Consider the following 16,582-nt stretch of genomic DNA (forward strand, 5'->3'; position numbering starts at 1 on the left):
CCATTTACCTCTTGGGATGGCTTGTGTCTCAGTTATGTTGCATGCCTGCTAGGGTCCCTCTTTGCTGCACTGTGGGCTTAGGTAGACTGGCTGGGTCACTGTGTTGCTGCTCTGATCGCCTGTACTGGGTGCTGTGTAGGTGAGCTCCCTTCCCCAGGTCTCTGGAGCTTGCTGGCACTTGCACTGGTGGTGGGGGGGGGAGGGGAGGCTGTGGATGGTGGCTAAAGTTCCCTCATTGGTTCTTATGATCCTCTTCCTCAGGAACTGCTCTGTTGGTCCCTGTGGTCCACCCTTCTCATTTCTTGAGTTTGTGAGGAGGCGGGTATGAGTGGAGAATCCCCTCACCTGGCTTTTTCTGTGGCTCAGACCAAACCTTATGGCTGTGGCCATGTGGACCTGGTGTCAGCTGCTGGAGCTGCTTCTGCCTACTTCTGTGGTCTTTAGACACTCTGAATTTGTCCTGTTTCTCTGCTGCAGTTGATAATTTCTTATACACCTAATTTTTTTAGTAGAAGAGTGTATTTTGCTGTTTTTTTTTTTTTTTTTTTTTTTTTTTGCTTTTCCTCCCCTAGGCTGCTTTGGCGTGGTTCCTATGCTTCCATCTTAACCAGAAGTCCTGTGTTTAAAAAAAAATTAAGTGAATATTGAGGAAGCAGTTCTAGATAACATAGAAAATAGCCATTGGTGTGGGCTAGGGAATTGCTAGAGGAAAAGGAACTTTGAAAAGTTAAAGCATCTAAGAATGAGTTTATCAAGCTGGAGAAATGGCTTAGTAGTTAAGGCACTTGCCTGCAAAACCTAAGGACCCAGGTTCAATTCCCCAGTAGCCATGGAAGCCAGATGCACATGGTGGTGCTTGTGTCTGGAGTTCGTTTGCAGTGACTGGAGGCTGTGCTGTGCCCATTCTCTATCTGCCTATCTCTCTTTCTCTCTAAAATAAATAAACAAGAATTAGATTTTTTAACAGAGTGGAAAAAAAATCTAAGTAATGGGACTCTGACATGATAATCTGATTATATTTGAAGAAACCTCATGTTAGCAACTGTTTCTACTTAAAATTGCTGCTACTCAAAAACAGTGATTTGGAAGCTATAGAGTTTCAGTAACAGAATTCAGAATTATTTGTAAGAATTGAGCTGTTTATGTAATTTGTCACTGTAAGTCAGAATAGTAAGTTGGCTGGTCAACCCGAAGCTGGCCTGGGTACTTCTCCCTTCTCAGTCTCCTGACACCTCAGTAACAGCAGCTCACAGGCTTTCCTGCCTGCCCGGCTCTAGCTTTGCGTTTGGCTTGCAACTACCTTACAACTCTTAGCAGTGGGCTAATGCATATTGCTTTCTCTACTTAGGGAACCACTTTGCATTTGATAAATTTATGAAGAGGGGATGGCTGTATTCTAATGTTGTGATAAAAGGTTGACCATGCTCACCACTTTTCACTTTTAATATACCCTGCAGAAGATTTGCAGTGATAAAATCATCCTGATATTGACCTTCTAATGTGAATGGCCATACTTTACCAAGCTATGCTAATTCTGTTGCTTAGTGACCAGTTGATATTTGTTCACATTTGCTCATAAGTCAATATTATAAACCATTGTCAAATTCTAGTCTCTGTCATCTTAATTAGCAGCTCTGCAATTATAAACTTGTCTTTGCCACATCTGTTCTGTTTTGCCCTCATTGTTTGATTTGAAGATCAAGTGGAGAGAGTGTCTTTAGCCTTCAGAAAAGGAGAGGACTAAGTAATAAGGGTTTCTGTATTCAGAAGACATTTAGATAAGTGGAATTTCAAAACACAGACCATCATTAATAGACTCATATTTTGAAAAACCTTCCAAAAATTTTGTGGACGAGTAAGGCATTATAATTATTTATCATTTGCCACAACTGTTAATGGTGCATTAGTGGAGTTTGTCCTGTGTAGGCTCTGTAGAGAGTTGCATCAGCCTCTTACATAGTGCAGAGATAGGGCAGATTAGGTGAGTGAGGGTGATGTTACCATGGATATATGGTATCACTCATGACTCATTTTTCTGATAAATTATTGGAGCACATTATTTTCTGGCTATATAATTTGAGAGAAGGCACCTGGTAATAGTTGAACATAGTGCTACTCTATAGATCTCATCTAAGGTACTGTAGGTAGACTGATAAAACTGGCCCAGAAAAGAGGAACTCAAAGCTCTTTTATTAACTCAACAGAACATAAAAATGTAACTTTATAGGGCTGGGGAGGTGTGCTGAGCAGGCAAGAGTACTTGTAACACAAGCATGAGGGCCTGATAAGCCCCGAGGTTGATCCCTAGCGCACATGTAAAAAGCGAGGCCACTCTTGTGGTATGTGGATAATCACTGGAGCTCACTGCCAATCTGACTAAAAATGGCAGCTGTGGGTTCAGTCTCAATGAAATAGTGTGGATGAGAGATAGAGGAGGACACCTGGTATTTTCCTCTAGACTCTGTAGTTGTGTGCATATAATTCCATACATATGTGCGTACACCAACACATACATATTACAAACACACACATAAAAATTGAACGTTGCAAAATACTGTTCACTTGAAGTCACAATATTTTGTGAATTCTTAGTTTGCTTTTGTAGTGATACTTATTTTTTGATAAGAATAGCTGTTTTAAGCTTCTCAGTTATGGGTAAAGCAGTGGCTTAAGGCAGAGTCTTTTGGTAATATGACAGTGCTGAGCTACTCATATATATTTATGCAGTGTCAAGAGAAGTAGGTCTGTTGATTACTGCTTGGTGCTAGGTAGTAGAATTGCTCATGTAATGCTGTGTATGTATTTTGGAGCTGGTGGTTTGAGGCAGAAATACTGTGACATATCAAGGTAATACTTGCTGATGATGGCTTATTTAGGAATGGTGTCTTTGGAAATGACTTGAGGCAAAAGGGAGGGAGGTAGTTGAAGTGACAGATGGCTGATAGGACTTGCACCTGGCAGTGCTGCCTGGGTATCCACCTTGTTTTGACATTGATGCTTCACTGAAAGCCTAATAAAGCTTCCTGGTGCTTGGAAATATGGACTGTTCAGGTTGGGCTTTCATTGCATAGCTTTTCCCCACTATTTAACTGCCTTTCTTGTTTGATGTCATTTTGGAGACACTTTGGTGTTTCCCTCCATATGGAGGGAGTTATAAAACTAGTATTTACATTCCACATTATCTTAGTGTCTATTCTTGGCCATTAGTTTCTTAAATTTTCTGGAAGAATGGCATGAATTAACATATTAACATAATATATTTATATATTCCTTTAGCCATTTTTTTTTGTTTGTTTTTCTTTTTGAGGTAGGGTCTCACTTTAGCTCAGGCTGACCTGGAATTCACTATGTAGTCTCAGGGTAGCCTTGAACCCACGGTGATCCTTCTACCTCTGCCTCCTGAGTGTTGGGATTAAAGGTGTGTGCCACCACGCCGGTCTCCTTTAGCCATTTTTAATACTTTCTCTGGATTGTGCTTCACGAGTCCCTGCCATAACATATAGGGACTTTTCCAAAGATTGTCACAATTGGAACAAAAATATTGAATCCTTGTTGATAAGACTAAAATTTAATTGTATATATTCAGGTAGAAATACCAGTCTTCAGATGCTGAATTCATGAAGAGAAAGAGGCAAGTAAAAATAGATTTACATTTGGGCTGGTATTCTGGGACTTGAGCTTCATTTCTCAGTGTTTTGCCCTTTGTGTGCTTGTGTGCTTTGGCTATCTGTAGGAAAGGCTTGTCTTAAAAGAATTCCAGTGTTTGTTCTGGGCCTAGAATTCTATCATATCTGCACTGCATCTCATTGTCTGGAAATATTGTCATAATTCTTTCTCAGATGTGTAGTTAATAAAACCTAGACAAGGTTTAACTGTTGTGAGGTGTTGGATGTCTGGTGTGTGTGTTTGGGTGTGTGAATGGTTAACAAGGAGTATATGTGGAGGTTAGAAGACAACCTCTGGTGTCTGTTCTCACCTTCCATCTTTTTCTTGAGGTCCCTTGTTGCCTCTGCATATGCAAGGTCAACTGGTCTACAGGCTTCCATGGATTCTCCTGTCTCTGTCTCTCATGTTGTTGTAAGAGTGTGGGTGTTACCAGTGTCCTGTACAGCATCTGTCTTTACGTGGCTTCTGAGGACCCAGACTCAGGTTCTTAAGCTTGACTGGCAAACACTTTTGTCCACTGAGCCATCTCCTAGCTCTGAGAGGTCTGTGTTTTCCATTCTGAGCATGGCATAATTCACAAATTGAAGCTGCAAGCTTCCAAGTTATTTTTTCCCCTTATCAATACCATGTAGGGCCTTGTCAAGTCTATTTTAAACTTGGTTCTTTGGTTCAGATAAAGCTCCATGCATTATTGTATGCTTCAGACTTTACAGAACTGTCCTTAGCTGGTAGCCTGTCTGAGAGGAATGGCTGTTGGGTACTCTGATTCTCTTGGGAAAAGATGTATAGTTTGTAGTCAGAGATTATGAGGATCAGGATTAGAGGCTCTGGCGTTAGTCTATTTAATTAATCTAGCTTGAAAATCCCAACAAAAGGTTTACATGTTGTCTGTTTTACATTCTTCCTGGAACATGGAATCATTGTAAAGTGTTTTATTGTTGAAATACTGTGTGGTAAATACTTTTTTTCTTCTTGGTAGAAGGGAGAGAAGTATTCATAGAGTGATTCAGTGTGTCTCTGTAGAAACTTTTAGCAGTGGCAATTTTTTTTTTGGGGGGGGCTTATTTCAGCTAGTAGGCAATAGTATCCCACTAAGAAGATGGCTATTTGTAGCTGAAAAGAAAAAGTCTATTCAACTTGAAATTAATAATTGGCATTGTATCTTGTCATTTGTAAAGATTGTTGTTTCTGTGTTTGAATTTGTATTGGAAAGTTGGTGGTGGATCTTTAATGAGGAAAATTTGTGGTTTCTAAAATTACTCTTATTTGGTAATACACACAGGTTGATAAGTCTGTGTTTTATGGCACAAGGTTTAATGACCAAATTGAAATCTGTCTGACAGTGGATGTAAGGAAGAGTATAGAAAGTGGAAATGTCAGGGTAGGATTTTGCTCCTGTGGAGCCTAACTAGGAAGATTTCACAGTTTTGCTTCTCTCTGCCCTGGAAGTTCTAGAAGCCAAGGCATAAGACTCAGCTGTGTCAAAAACTGTTGGAGAAGTTTTCTTAAAGACAAACTGAACCATTTAAAACTGTTAGTGTGTATGTCAAGCATAAGGCCGAATGGTGTGGGTGCAATTCTGCTAGCTGCTGGTTTCCTTATTCAGAAGCATATTGATGAGCTGATGGTCAGGTTCAAGTTTTTATAGTCTCAGTTCATTTGGTGTCACAAAGCTATAATAGCTGTGTGATTATGTAGTGTTTTTTCTGTTTCTGTGGGGGGAAAATGTCGCATTCCAGATGTCGAGGTCACCTGAATAACAAGGCTATGTAGTTCAAAAATTCCTTTGTATTCAGGAGTTCTTACTTAATGTAAGTATAAAGTATTTTGTTTTTACTTTCCTCTGCATAGTAATGGTGGTGGTGGGGTTATCCTTGAGTAGTAGTAACACATTACTATATACAGAACATGTTGAACTACTTAAAAAAATCAGACTTCCTAGTACATTTTGTCTTTACAGAATGCTTTGCTGCCTTTCATTTGAGGCATGGAGTATACTAATAAGCTGCTATGTCTTGCCTCACTTTTAGGATTGTGCATTTTGTTTTCCTTGGCCTTGCTGTCATTGAGTTAGTTGTGATATAGCCACTTCTCAAAATGATTTTTTAGTTATTGTGCATGAGCAGGTAGGTAATAAACTAAGACCTTGTTAAATCACTGTCAAACAGATTCAAACATGAAGATAGCTTTTCACTGGAAAGATTACCTTTCTCTTGTTTTTCTTTTCTTTTTTTTTTTTTTTTGTTTTTGTTTTTGTTTTTTCAAGGTAGGGTTTCACTCCAGTTCAGGCTGACCTGGAATTCACTATGTAATCTCAGGGTGGCCTCAAACTCATAGTGATCCATTTATCACTGCCTTCCAAGTGCAGGAGTTAAAGGCACTGTGCTACCATACCTTAACCACTAAGCAAGCTTTCCAGCCCTTCTGTTTGTTTGTTCCTCTCCTCTCCTCTCTTCTCCTCTCCTCTCCTCTCCTCTCCTCTCCTCTCCTCTCCTCTCCTCTCCTCTCCTCTCCTCTCCTCTCCTCTCCTCTCCTCTCCTCTCCTCTCCTCTCCTCTCCTCTCCTCTCCTCTCCTGCCCTCTCCTCTCCTCTCCTCTCCTCTCCTCTCCTCTCCTCTCCTCTCCTCTCCTCTCCTCTCCTCTCCTCTCCTCTCCTCTCCTCTCCTCTCCTCTCCTCTCCTCTCCTCTCCTCTCCTCTCCTCTCCTCTCCTCTCCTCTCCTCTCCTCTCCTCTCCTTTCTCCTCTCCTTTCTCCTCTCCTCTCTTCTCTCCTCTCTTCTCCTCTCCTCTCCTCTCCTCTCCTCTCTTCTCCTGTCCTCTCTCCCCCCCTCTTCTCTCCTCTCTTCCCCTCCTCCCCTCCCCTCAGTATTATATATCTTTTCATTACTGGAATTATATGGTTGTCTACTAATTAGTCACCTCCCAAAGGTTTCTCTCACATTATCAGAGCTTAAGGGTCCCTAGGCCACCTGCCATGGCTTTTGTTCCTACCACCTGGACAGAGTATATCTGGCAACCCAATTCTCTGCAGGATGTCTGATTGACACATCCCCAAGGTCTGATTACTGGTAAAACAGGATTGTAGGTGGAAAATCTGTCCTGTGACAACCTAATCCAATGAGTGTATCATGATCGTGTCATGTAATATTTCCACAAACAGTTTTTCAGTGCTGTTGTAATGTGTATGCATTTAAATCTGAGATCCTTACTGAAAAAAGAAAGCCCTGCTCATATAAACCTTGACTCTGCTTTTCCCTTCCCCTGAGTGAAATGAGTGAAGTTCATGTGGATTTTGAGAAGCAACCAAATGGAGGAGTTGAGCAGCCCTCTGCATTGTCAGCGAGCCACCGGTTCTAAGGCAGGCGTGGGTGGCGTCTTGCACTTCATTTGGTGTGATACTGATACTGTTGTTTTGACTCAGTTGCAGCAGTTGCTCACAGACCTCCCTCACGACATGCTGGACGATGACCTATCTTCCCCCGAGCTCCACGGTTCTGTCTGCAGTGAGGATGGCACAGAAGAGTAAGGACCTGAGATCACTTTCTCTTACATACATACTCTTCTTGTGATTCTGTGCTAATAATTATCTATATGATTATTAAACTTTAGACTGATTCTTAAGAGTTTTGGGTGAATGTTAAAGGGAAAACAAATCACGAGCAACAAATATTAGAATCTGGAGGCTTTTGGGGGTTATCTCTGTCTAAATATGATAGACCTTAAGTTTAAAGTATCAATTTTTCTCAAGACCCCATCCTTCTGAGCAGTTGGAGAGGAACTGGAATGAGCATCAAGTGCTGCCCAAATCTCAAAGTGTTCATGTAAGTATGAGTTGTGATTGACTGTGGTGAGGGTTGGTGTAGGAGGTGGGTGTAGTGCTTATGTTTTACTTTTGTTATCTAACAGGACTATAATGAAACTCAGGGTTTATATGGTGGAGAGAAATGTGACAATGGTTGGGAAGAAAACAGAAGTAACATAGCAGACAAGCATCCTGGGTACCATCAGGAAGAAGGCAGGGATGAAGGTGGAAGTGGTTATAGTCCTCCAAGTAAACATGAACTGACGGATTTGTACCACATTCCTGAAAACTTCAGGCCATACACCAACGGTCACAAGCAGGACTTTCATAAACAGCCATCCAATGTAATCAAAGTTTTAGATCCTGAAAGGAAACATTTTCAGGTATTACAAGAATTTGTGTTTGTGTGTACTGGTACTTGCATATTATGTGTGTGCTTAAGACAAGTATGTGAGTATCATATGTTAAGATGATTTACAAACACTTCTCAGAATGTGCATGTTCATACTTTTGCTGAGTTAGTCATGCTATTTCCTATTTATAATCAAATGCAATTAGGATCATAAGTTTTTTGGGGAGTATGTGCATGCTTGTATATATGTGCTTCTGTGTGTATGTGTGAAGGATAGAGTACAACATCAGGTGTCATTCCTTGGGGACCTTCCTCCTTTTTTTGAGTCAGGGTCTCTTATTGGCCTGTAACTTGCCAACTAGGCTAGCCTGCCTGGCTGAGGAGCTGCAGGGGTCTGCTTGTCTCTGTCTCCTCAGTGCTGAGATTACAAGTGTGCTCCATCGCATTTGGCTTGTTTTATGTTCTGGAGATTGAACTCAGGTCCTCATACTTGCAAGTACTTTATCAACTGATCTATCTCCTTGGACCCTAAAATTGAAACCCTTTGAAAAGTTATTTTTGAAAAGTTATTTAAGCATTAAAGTTAAGTTGGCCAAAGAGTAATTGTTTACTACTGCTTTTGGCTTCTACCACATTACTGTGCTTCAGTGAGAAGTTAGGTTTAAGTATCTTGATACAGTAGTTTCAAACTCTTTTATTTATTTATATAAGGGTGAGAATAGATGCACCATGGCCTTCTGACAATGCAAATGAATTCCATCTTGTGCATCTGACCTTATGTGGATACTGGGGAATCAAACCTATACTGGCAGGTTTGCGACTGAGCCGTCTCCCCAGCCCTTGATGCACTTTTTAGCATAGCAGTTTTATGAAGAACATAGCATTTAGTTTCCTCAGTTTTCTAGTTACCACTCTTTCAACAATTACAGGTCAAACACTCAAAGCTAATTGCTGTTTTGTATGGTGCTATGGCAGTAGATCAGATGAATGCCAAGGACAGACACCTTGCTTTGACTGTGGGAGAGTTTGAGAGGACCTTAGTATACAGTCAGCACCTTCTTAGATTTCTCAATGACAACAAATGCTTCCTCTCTGTGTTCCTCAATGATAGGGTTTAAAAAAAAATCAATTAAAGGTAGTCAACTTCTTTTAATTATCTGTCTGGAGAATGTTATTTATTGACAAGTTATTGTATTTATTACACAATAGGCATTGTGCCACATGTTTCATTATTTTTTTTTAAATTTTTTTTTTAATTTATTTATTTGAGAGCGACAGACATAGAGAGAAAGACAGATAGAGGGAGAGAGAGAATGGGCGCGCCAGGGCTTCCAGCCTCTGCAAACGAACTCCAGACGCGTGCGCCCCCTTGTGCATCTGGCTAACGTGGGACCTGGAGAACCGAGCCTTGAACTGGGGTCATTAGGCTTCACAGGCAAGCGCTTAACCGCTAAGCCATCTCTCCAGCCCACATGTTTCATTATTAAGCATATGCATTTTTTATGTTTTCAAGATGGTGGTATCATTAAAATCATTTGTCAAAAGTACACAATCTTTTTGAATTTCTTAAGTTTTAGTTTTGAAATTGGCTCTGTTATGTGCTCAAAAGTATAGTGAAAGAATCAACAATGTTAAATAACAATGTATTATTTTTGACTAAAAATGTGTATAACAAGTTTTTCTTGGCCTGGGGATATAACTCAGTGGCAAGAGCACTTGCCTAACTTGTACCAGGCCCTGGGTTCAATACCCAACACCATGTAAGCTTGGCATGGTAGCCCATGGCTGAATTCGAACACTCACGAGGTTCAGGGAGAAGGGTCAGAAGTTCGAGATCATCTTTGCCTACATAGTGATTCTGAGGCTAGCCTGAGCCACATGAGGCCCTATCTAAAAACAAACAACAAAAAAAAAACCAAAAAAAAAAGATTAAAAATAAAAATAAAAAGGTAAGAGTTAACTTCTGTCACATAAAATTAACATGTAGGGACTGGAGAAATGCCAAAACCAAAGGACCTAGGTTCAATTTCCCAGTACCTAAGTAAAGCCAGCTGCGCAAAGTAGTGTATGCATTTGGAGTTTGTTTGCAGTAGCTGGAGGTCTTGGTGCACCCATTCTCTCTCCTTCTCTCTTTTTGTCTCTCTCAAATAAATAAAACATGTAGAAATTTAAAATGTATAATTTTGATACTTTTAGAAAAGGCCAAATCTTGATTACTTCGTATTTTATTTGTCATCTCTTAACAGCAATTTGGTGCATCACAAGTTTCTAGCTGTCAAGCTTTGGGGTCATATAAAGTGACATATAAGCCTCATCAATCTATTCAGAGTAACAACCCATCAGTCCAAGATGTGGCTGGAAGTGACATGTTTGAAGGACTACAACAACAATTTTTAGGAGCAAATGAGAGTAAGTATCAATTTTTTGAATTTATGCATATTATTTATTTGGTTACTTTTGCTTTTTAAGATAGACTCTTGCTATGAGCCCAGGCTATCCCCAAACTCAACACAGTCCTCTTCCAGCCTCCTGATTGCTGGGATTATGTGGGTTCCTGGGTTCTTGCTCCAAGGCCGGTAATGGTCCCTCTGAAGATGCCCAGGCAACCGGGGTGGGTGAGTGCGTAAAAAATCACTGCTGGGAGATAGTTGAACAGCTCTCTTGCAGTGGCGCAAACTGAAAATAAAGGAGGAAAGAGAATCCTGCCAACCCTCAAAAATGTGGAGGCAAAGGCCTGAATCATGTCCCCCAAATGATAATTGCCTTACCTTGGTGTGTCTCAGAGGGTCCCTGTTTGGGCACCAGTTGTGGGTTCCTAGGTTCTTGCTCTGGGGTTGTCCAACCATAGAGACTGTAGAGACCAAGATCATGGGTGTGCGTGCGCATGACAAGAGAAAATCACTCACTCCTGGGAGTCAGTTCTGGTGAACAGCTCTCGGTTTATTGTCAGGGAAATGGATTTATAAGCATCTGAGGGTGGGAAGAGGACCCTAAGGGGATTGGTGGATTTAAAGATTGCTAGTCTGTGGGGACATTCGTTCTAGCACACAGGCAATGGTGGGTCAGATGATCTACGGTCTCAGGGGGATAGGCTGTGTGAAGATATTGGCTGATTAGCAGTTTGCTGGACAACTGGCCAAAGGCCACAGAGTTATGGGCAAAGCCTAAGTCTTATCTGAAAGTCCAGGTATCCCGTGCTTGGAGAGGGAGTGGCCTTACTTCCTGCTGATCTCCGAGTCAGAGATTTTGTCCGGAGGGGTCAGGCTCACTGCAACCCCCTAGAGTGGGGGAAGGGGTCCCCTGCCAGTCTGATCCCTGAGATATGACCCGCAGTTCAGGCTGCTGCTACCCCTCCATAGCCTGGGGCCTTCATATCAGACCGCTTAGGTTTGCTTTAACCCAGGGCTCTGCCTATGTCTGACAGTATTATAGGCACGTGCCACCATGCCTAACCGCATTTAATTTGTGATAGCTTAATTGTGAAAGTTTGAACAATAACTGTTCATATGTACATTTCAGAATTAACTTGAAAAAAATCATTGATATTTCAAAGAAGTCTTATTTTTACAGATAAGTATATTTTTAGGTTAGAAAGTAGAGGCAGGAGGATGTGGTGACAATATAAGCCGAGCCTGACTACATAGTGAGAACATTTAAGCCTAAGCTACCTAGTAAGATCTTTTCCTAAAGAAACCAAGGGCCAGGAATATGGCTAAGTGTCACAGAATGTCTAACATTTGGGAGGCCTTGGGTCTCATGCCCAGCAACACAAAAGAAAAGCAAATGTCATTGGTGGTGGGAGGGGGGAGTGGTAATGTTGAGTGTGGCTGTAGATGAAGCAGAAATGGCTACAAGTCCATAATTATTGAATCTGAAAGAGGTTCACTGAGATATGATGTGCTGTTCTCTCTACTTTCCAATATTTGAAAATTTCCATAAGAAACTATTAAAAGAACAATTTCACAAGTGAATACTTTTGTCATCTTAGGTTTTTTTTTTCTCGAGGTGGGATCTCACAGTAGCCCAGGCTGACCTGGAATTCACTACAGAGTCTCAGGGTGGCCTCAAACTCTCGGCGATCCTCCTACCTCTGCCTCCCAAGTGCTGGGATTAAAGGTGTGCACTACCATACTCGGCTTAGGTTTTTTTTTTTTTTGTGACAGTTTTAAAAATGGCTTTTATTTATATAAGTCATTGCACATTCCTAATACAGTTCATCTTAGATTTTTTTTTTTTTTTGGTTTTTTGAGGTAGGGTCTCACTCTAGCCAAGGCTGACCTGGAATTCACTATGGAGTCTCAGGGTGGCCTTGAACTCACGGCAGTCCTCCTACCTCTGCCTCCTGAGTGCTGGGATTAAAGGTGTGCGCCACCACGCCTGGCTCTTCATCTTAGTTTTTTTAAAGACTTTTCATAAGTTTAATATTTTTCTTACTGAGGTCTATGAAAAATGATAGGGTCATTTCATCAGTCCCAGATGTATTTACTCTGTAGACATGTAATTTCATACATCAGCCATGATTGTCTTAAGTTTTCTTTTGATTTTTGCACGGTGTAATGTAATAATTCTGCAACTCTGGTATCATATTCAGAATTGACATAATTTAGGTTTAGTCATGTGGCACTTTACCCATTTCTTCCCTCCCTTTCTCCTTGTACTCTCCCTTTTCCCTCCCCTCCTGTCCCAGCCCTTCCCTCCTTTTCCTCCCCTTCTTTCCCTCCCCTTCCCTTCCTCCCTTGCCCTCCCTTCCTTTTTCCCTTTGTTTCTTTTTGATATGGTATGTGCAAATATGACCATAAGTAAAGTATTTATAGTTACTGGTAAATTTTGAAATGAAATACTGAATCAAATAGCTAAAACCTAAAGATTATGGAGTGATTAGTGAGTATAGCTTTTTGGGTGTGTGTATCTGTATGTGTTTTTTGTATGTGCAGATGTGTGAGCATAAATATGGAAGCTTCAGGACAGTTTCAGGTGTTAGTCCTCTGAGGTACATGTGCCCAGTTTTGTTAAGTGTGTTCTGGGGGTCAAGCTCAGATCCTCATGCAAATCAAGTACTTTACTGACAGAGCCATCTTTCTCTCACCAATGTAACTTTCTTTTATTTTTAAAAACAAATCTGTTGACAACATCCATACATATTACACAGTGTACTTGGATCATAATTCACTCTCAACACCCTCCTTCTCTCCACCATTCTTCTGCCAGGCTCCGTCGGCAGGCAGGTAGTGCTGAGGAAGGACCACGCCTGCTGGTTCCTCCCAAGGGGTTGAGGAGGAAGATGAGCGTTGGGGCAACTCAGACCTCTCCTGGCCACCAGAGAAAAACCACACTGAGTTGGGAGTCTTTTCGAAGCAGGAACTCACAGGAGCAGTTGCTTATATCATGTTGGGCACTAAGGTGGGGATTTTAGGATAGGGGAAGAGATAAGGGCCAATAGTAAACTGTGACTATTGAAATGGTAATTTCAACTGCCATGCTGAAGTAGCAGGCCAGAAGCCATTAGGCATCCTGCTGAGTCCTAGCTGGCCAGAGACAGGTCGCCAAACTTTAGCTAGGCTCAGAAAGTTCCACTAGCCCTCATGCCTGGGCCTTTCAGGGCCCAACATTCCTCCATTATTCGCCCCTCTTCTTTTCACTTGTTCTTTTTCTACTTAGATAGTGTCTTTTTGTTTTGTTTTCTTTGGCCCTCATCCATCATGCAAAACAACATGCTGATGGGCCCGACATGTAGGGCTATGTTCAGGTAAGGACAGTCGCTGAGAAGTCATGAATGCACCACGGACTTTGTGTCTGGAAGAACGCATTTCAAAATACTTCCCTATCCTTTGGCTCTTAAATTCTTTCCACCACTTCTTCTGCAATGGTGTCTGAGCTTTGGAGGATTTGATAGAGATCTTATTTAGTGCTGAACACTCAGCTGTCACTTCTTAGCATTTTGAAGAGTTTTGAATCTTCTCCAATAGTACCACTATCTAAAAAGAGAAGTTTCTCTAACCAAAAGTGAGAGTAGCCCTACTATGAGCATAAGCATGAACATTTAAAGAGCAATTTGGTTAGCATAATATATCCATTTAGCCAAACAACAGTAGCTTCCTCCTAGAGCTTCCTAGACATAGGCTTTTGACTAGATTTTCAATATGAGACACGAATTCCTTCTCATTGAGCTGGCTTTACATCCAAACAGAGAGCAGTTGGTTACTTCCATAACAGACGTTCCACTGTTGTGTTGGTGGGCTCATCTTGCTTGGCTGGTTAGTTGTACAGCTTGAAGGGTCCACTGCTGGTTAAGACTGTTGATGTTTCCCTCACCCACAGCAGCTTGCATAGCCCTTCCCAGCACTATGGCAGGGAAGAAGCTTCTAGTTCAGTTATAGCTTTATTTCTTTGTATCCTGAAGCTGAAACATGTGGTGTCTTAAGCCATAGGGTCTTAGCACCCAGTTCTGATGGGCAATCAAAAGTCTTCACAACAACCTGTATTGTTTTGGAGACCTCAGGTGCCTCACTGACCAACAACTAAGTGGAAAGTGTCCAACACCTGGCACTGGGATTTTTCTGGAATAATGTATGGCTTCTGGGTGCAGCATTGTCCACACCCACAGGGTACTTCTGTCCAGATTCTCTTTTCATATATTTCTTTTCTATTTGCCAATAAAGTGGGTTTCCATATGGCTTATAATATCTTTGGTTGCGATTACCCCTCTTCCCACCCCTTCTCTCTTCCATTCCTTTTCCCTGCCCCCACTTAGACTTTTCCACTCTTACTGTTCTGCCGTCTGCTTAAATATCTACTATCCTTAACCCTAAACCCTCCCCACTCCTCCCTCCCTTCTATACCCTGTCTAGCTTCTTAGCCTCTACTACTGAGTGAGTGTTACTACAACTTACATACAAATCTAAAAATTCAAAGCTAGGATCTGCATATGAGAGAGAACTTGAGGTGTTTAATTTTGTGGGTTACTTACTTAATATTATATTTTCCAGATTCATCTATTTTTCTGTAAAAGCTGAATAAAACTCAACTGTGTTATGTGCTATATCTTCATTATCCATTCATCAGTCGATGGGCATCTGGGCCCATCAGAATCCAGAGCATTAGGAACCTCCACACTGATTTCTACAATGGCTGTACCAGTTTATATTCCCACCAACAATTTATGAGTTCCTCTCCCTACTTCGTGTCTAGCATTATTTATTTGTTTTCTTGGTGATAGCCATTTTGATGGGAGTGAGATGGAGTTGCAACATAATTTTAATTTGCATTTTTAAAAGATGTTGAACATTTAAAAAAATATTGGTGATTTGTATTTCTTCTTTTGAGAACTCACTATTCAGTTCTATAGCCCATTTTTTTATTGAGTTGCTTGAATTTTTTTATTTAATCTTTTAGTCCTTTGTATACCTTGGATATTAATGCTCTGTTAGATATATGGCTAGCAAAGATATTTTTTCTCATTCTATAGGCTGCCTCTTTGTTTAGCAGTGTCCTTTGTTGTACAAAAGCTTTTTAATATCATGAGATCTTATTTGTTGATTATTGGTCTTATTGGTGGCTGGAATTCTATTCAGAAAGTCCTTGTCTATGCATATATGTTGAAGTATTTTCCCTGCTTTTTCTACTACCAGTTTCAGAATTTCAGGTCTGGTGTTAAAAACTTTAATCCATTTAGAGTTGATTGTTGTGCATGGATAAAGAAAGATAGGATAAGCCGGGCATGGTGGTGCACGCCTTTAATCCCAGCACTCGGGAGGCAGAGGTAGGAGGATCGCTGTGAGTTCGAGGCTACCCTGAGACTCCTTAGTGAATTCCAGGTCAGCCTGGGCTAGAGTGAGACCCTACCTCGAAAAACCAAAAAAAAAAAAAAAAAAAAAAAAAAAAAAAGAAAGATAGGATATACTTTCATTCTTTTATATATAGATGTCCAATTTTTCCCAGCATCATTTATTAGAGAGGCTGTATTTACTTCAGTGACTTTTTGGCATTTTTGTTAAAAATCAGATGGCTGTATCGTCATGAGTTTATATACCTTGATCTTTTGTAGCATTGATCTACATGTTTTTGTGCCAGTACCATGCTGATTTTTTTTTTTTTTTTTTGAGGCAAACCCAACTGGCTAGTCTTTCTTTGTTTTGTTTTGTTTTTATGCGAGAGAGCTAGAGAAAGAGAGAAACACCAGGGCCTCCAGCCACTGTAATCCACTTCAAACACGTGTGCCACCTTGTGCACATGTGTGACCTTGCACGTTTGTGACACCTTGTGCGTTTGGCTTATGTGGGACCTGAAGAGTCGAACATGGGTCCTTAGGCTTCACAAGCACACACCTTAACCAGTAAGCTATCTCTCCAACCCCCATGCTGTCTTTGTTGTTACTGTTGTTATTTTTTGTTTTGTTTTTTGTTTTTTTGAGCTAGGGTCTTGCTGTAGCCCAGGCTGACCTGGAATTCACTATATAGTCTCAGAGTGGCCTTGAACTCTCTGCAAGCCTCCTACCTGCGCCTCTCAAGTGCTGAGATTAAAGGCGTGCACCACCACACCCAGCAGACTCCATGCTGTTTTTGACACTATGGCTCTCTAGTACTCCTTGAAATCAATTGTGGTAATACCTATTTAGTTTTGTTGCTCAGGAGTGTTTTGATTAGGGGAGGCCTTTTGTGCTTCCAAATGAATTTTAGAGTTATTTTTTCTATTTCAGTGAAGAATGACATTGAAATTTTTATTGGATTATGTGAAATGTACCCATTTCCACAATATTAATTCTTCT

The 16,582-nt window shown here is 41.0% G+C and overlaps 1 protein-coding gene across 4 annotated transcripts in view; it reads left to right on the forward strand.

Annotated features, from left to right (window-relative positions):
* The window catches only part of Cep152 (centrosomal protein 152), a 157,767-nt gene that overhangs the window by 21,051 nt on the left and 120,134 nt on the right, over positions 1-16,582 (forward strand). For all 4 annotated transcript variants that reach the window (XM_045157384.1, XM_045157381.1, XM_045157382.1 and 1 more), the window contains exons 3-6: positions 7,086-7,186; positions 7,413-7,485; positions 7,571-7,849; positions 10,065-10,227. In XM_045157384.1, the coding sequence (XP_045013319.1) occupies positions 7,086-7,186; positions 7,413-7,485; positions 7,571-7,849; positions 10,065-10,227 (616 nt within the window). The remainder of the gene's footprint in view (positions 1-7,085; positions 7,187-7,412; positions 7,486-7,570; positions 7,850-10,064; positions 10,228-16,582) is intronic.

The sequence above is a fragment of the Jaculus jaculus genome, chromosome 8 (genome assembly GCF_020740685.1).
Source record: "Jaculus jaculus isolate mJacJac1 chromosome 8, mJacJac1.mat.Y.cur, whole genome shotgun sequence".
Lineage (NCBI taxonomy): Eukaryota > Metazoa > Chordata > Mammalia > Rodentia > Dipodidae > Jaculus > Jaculus jaculus.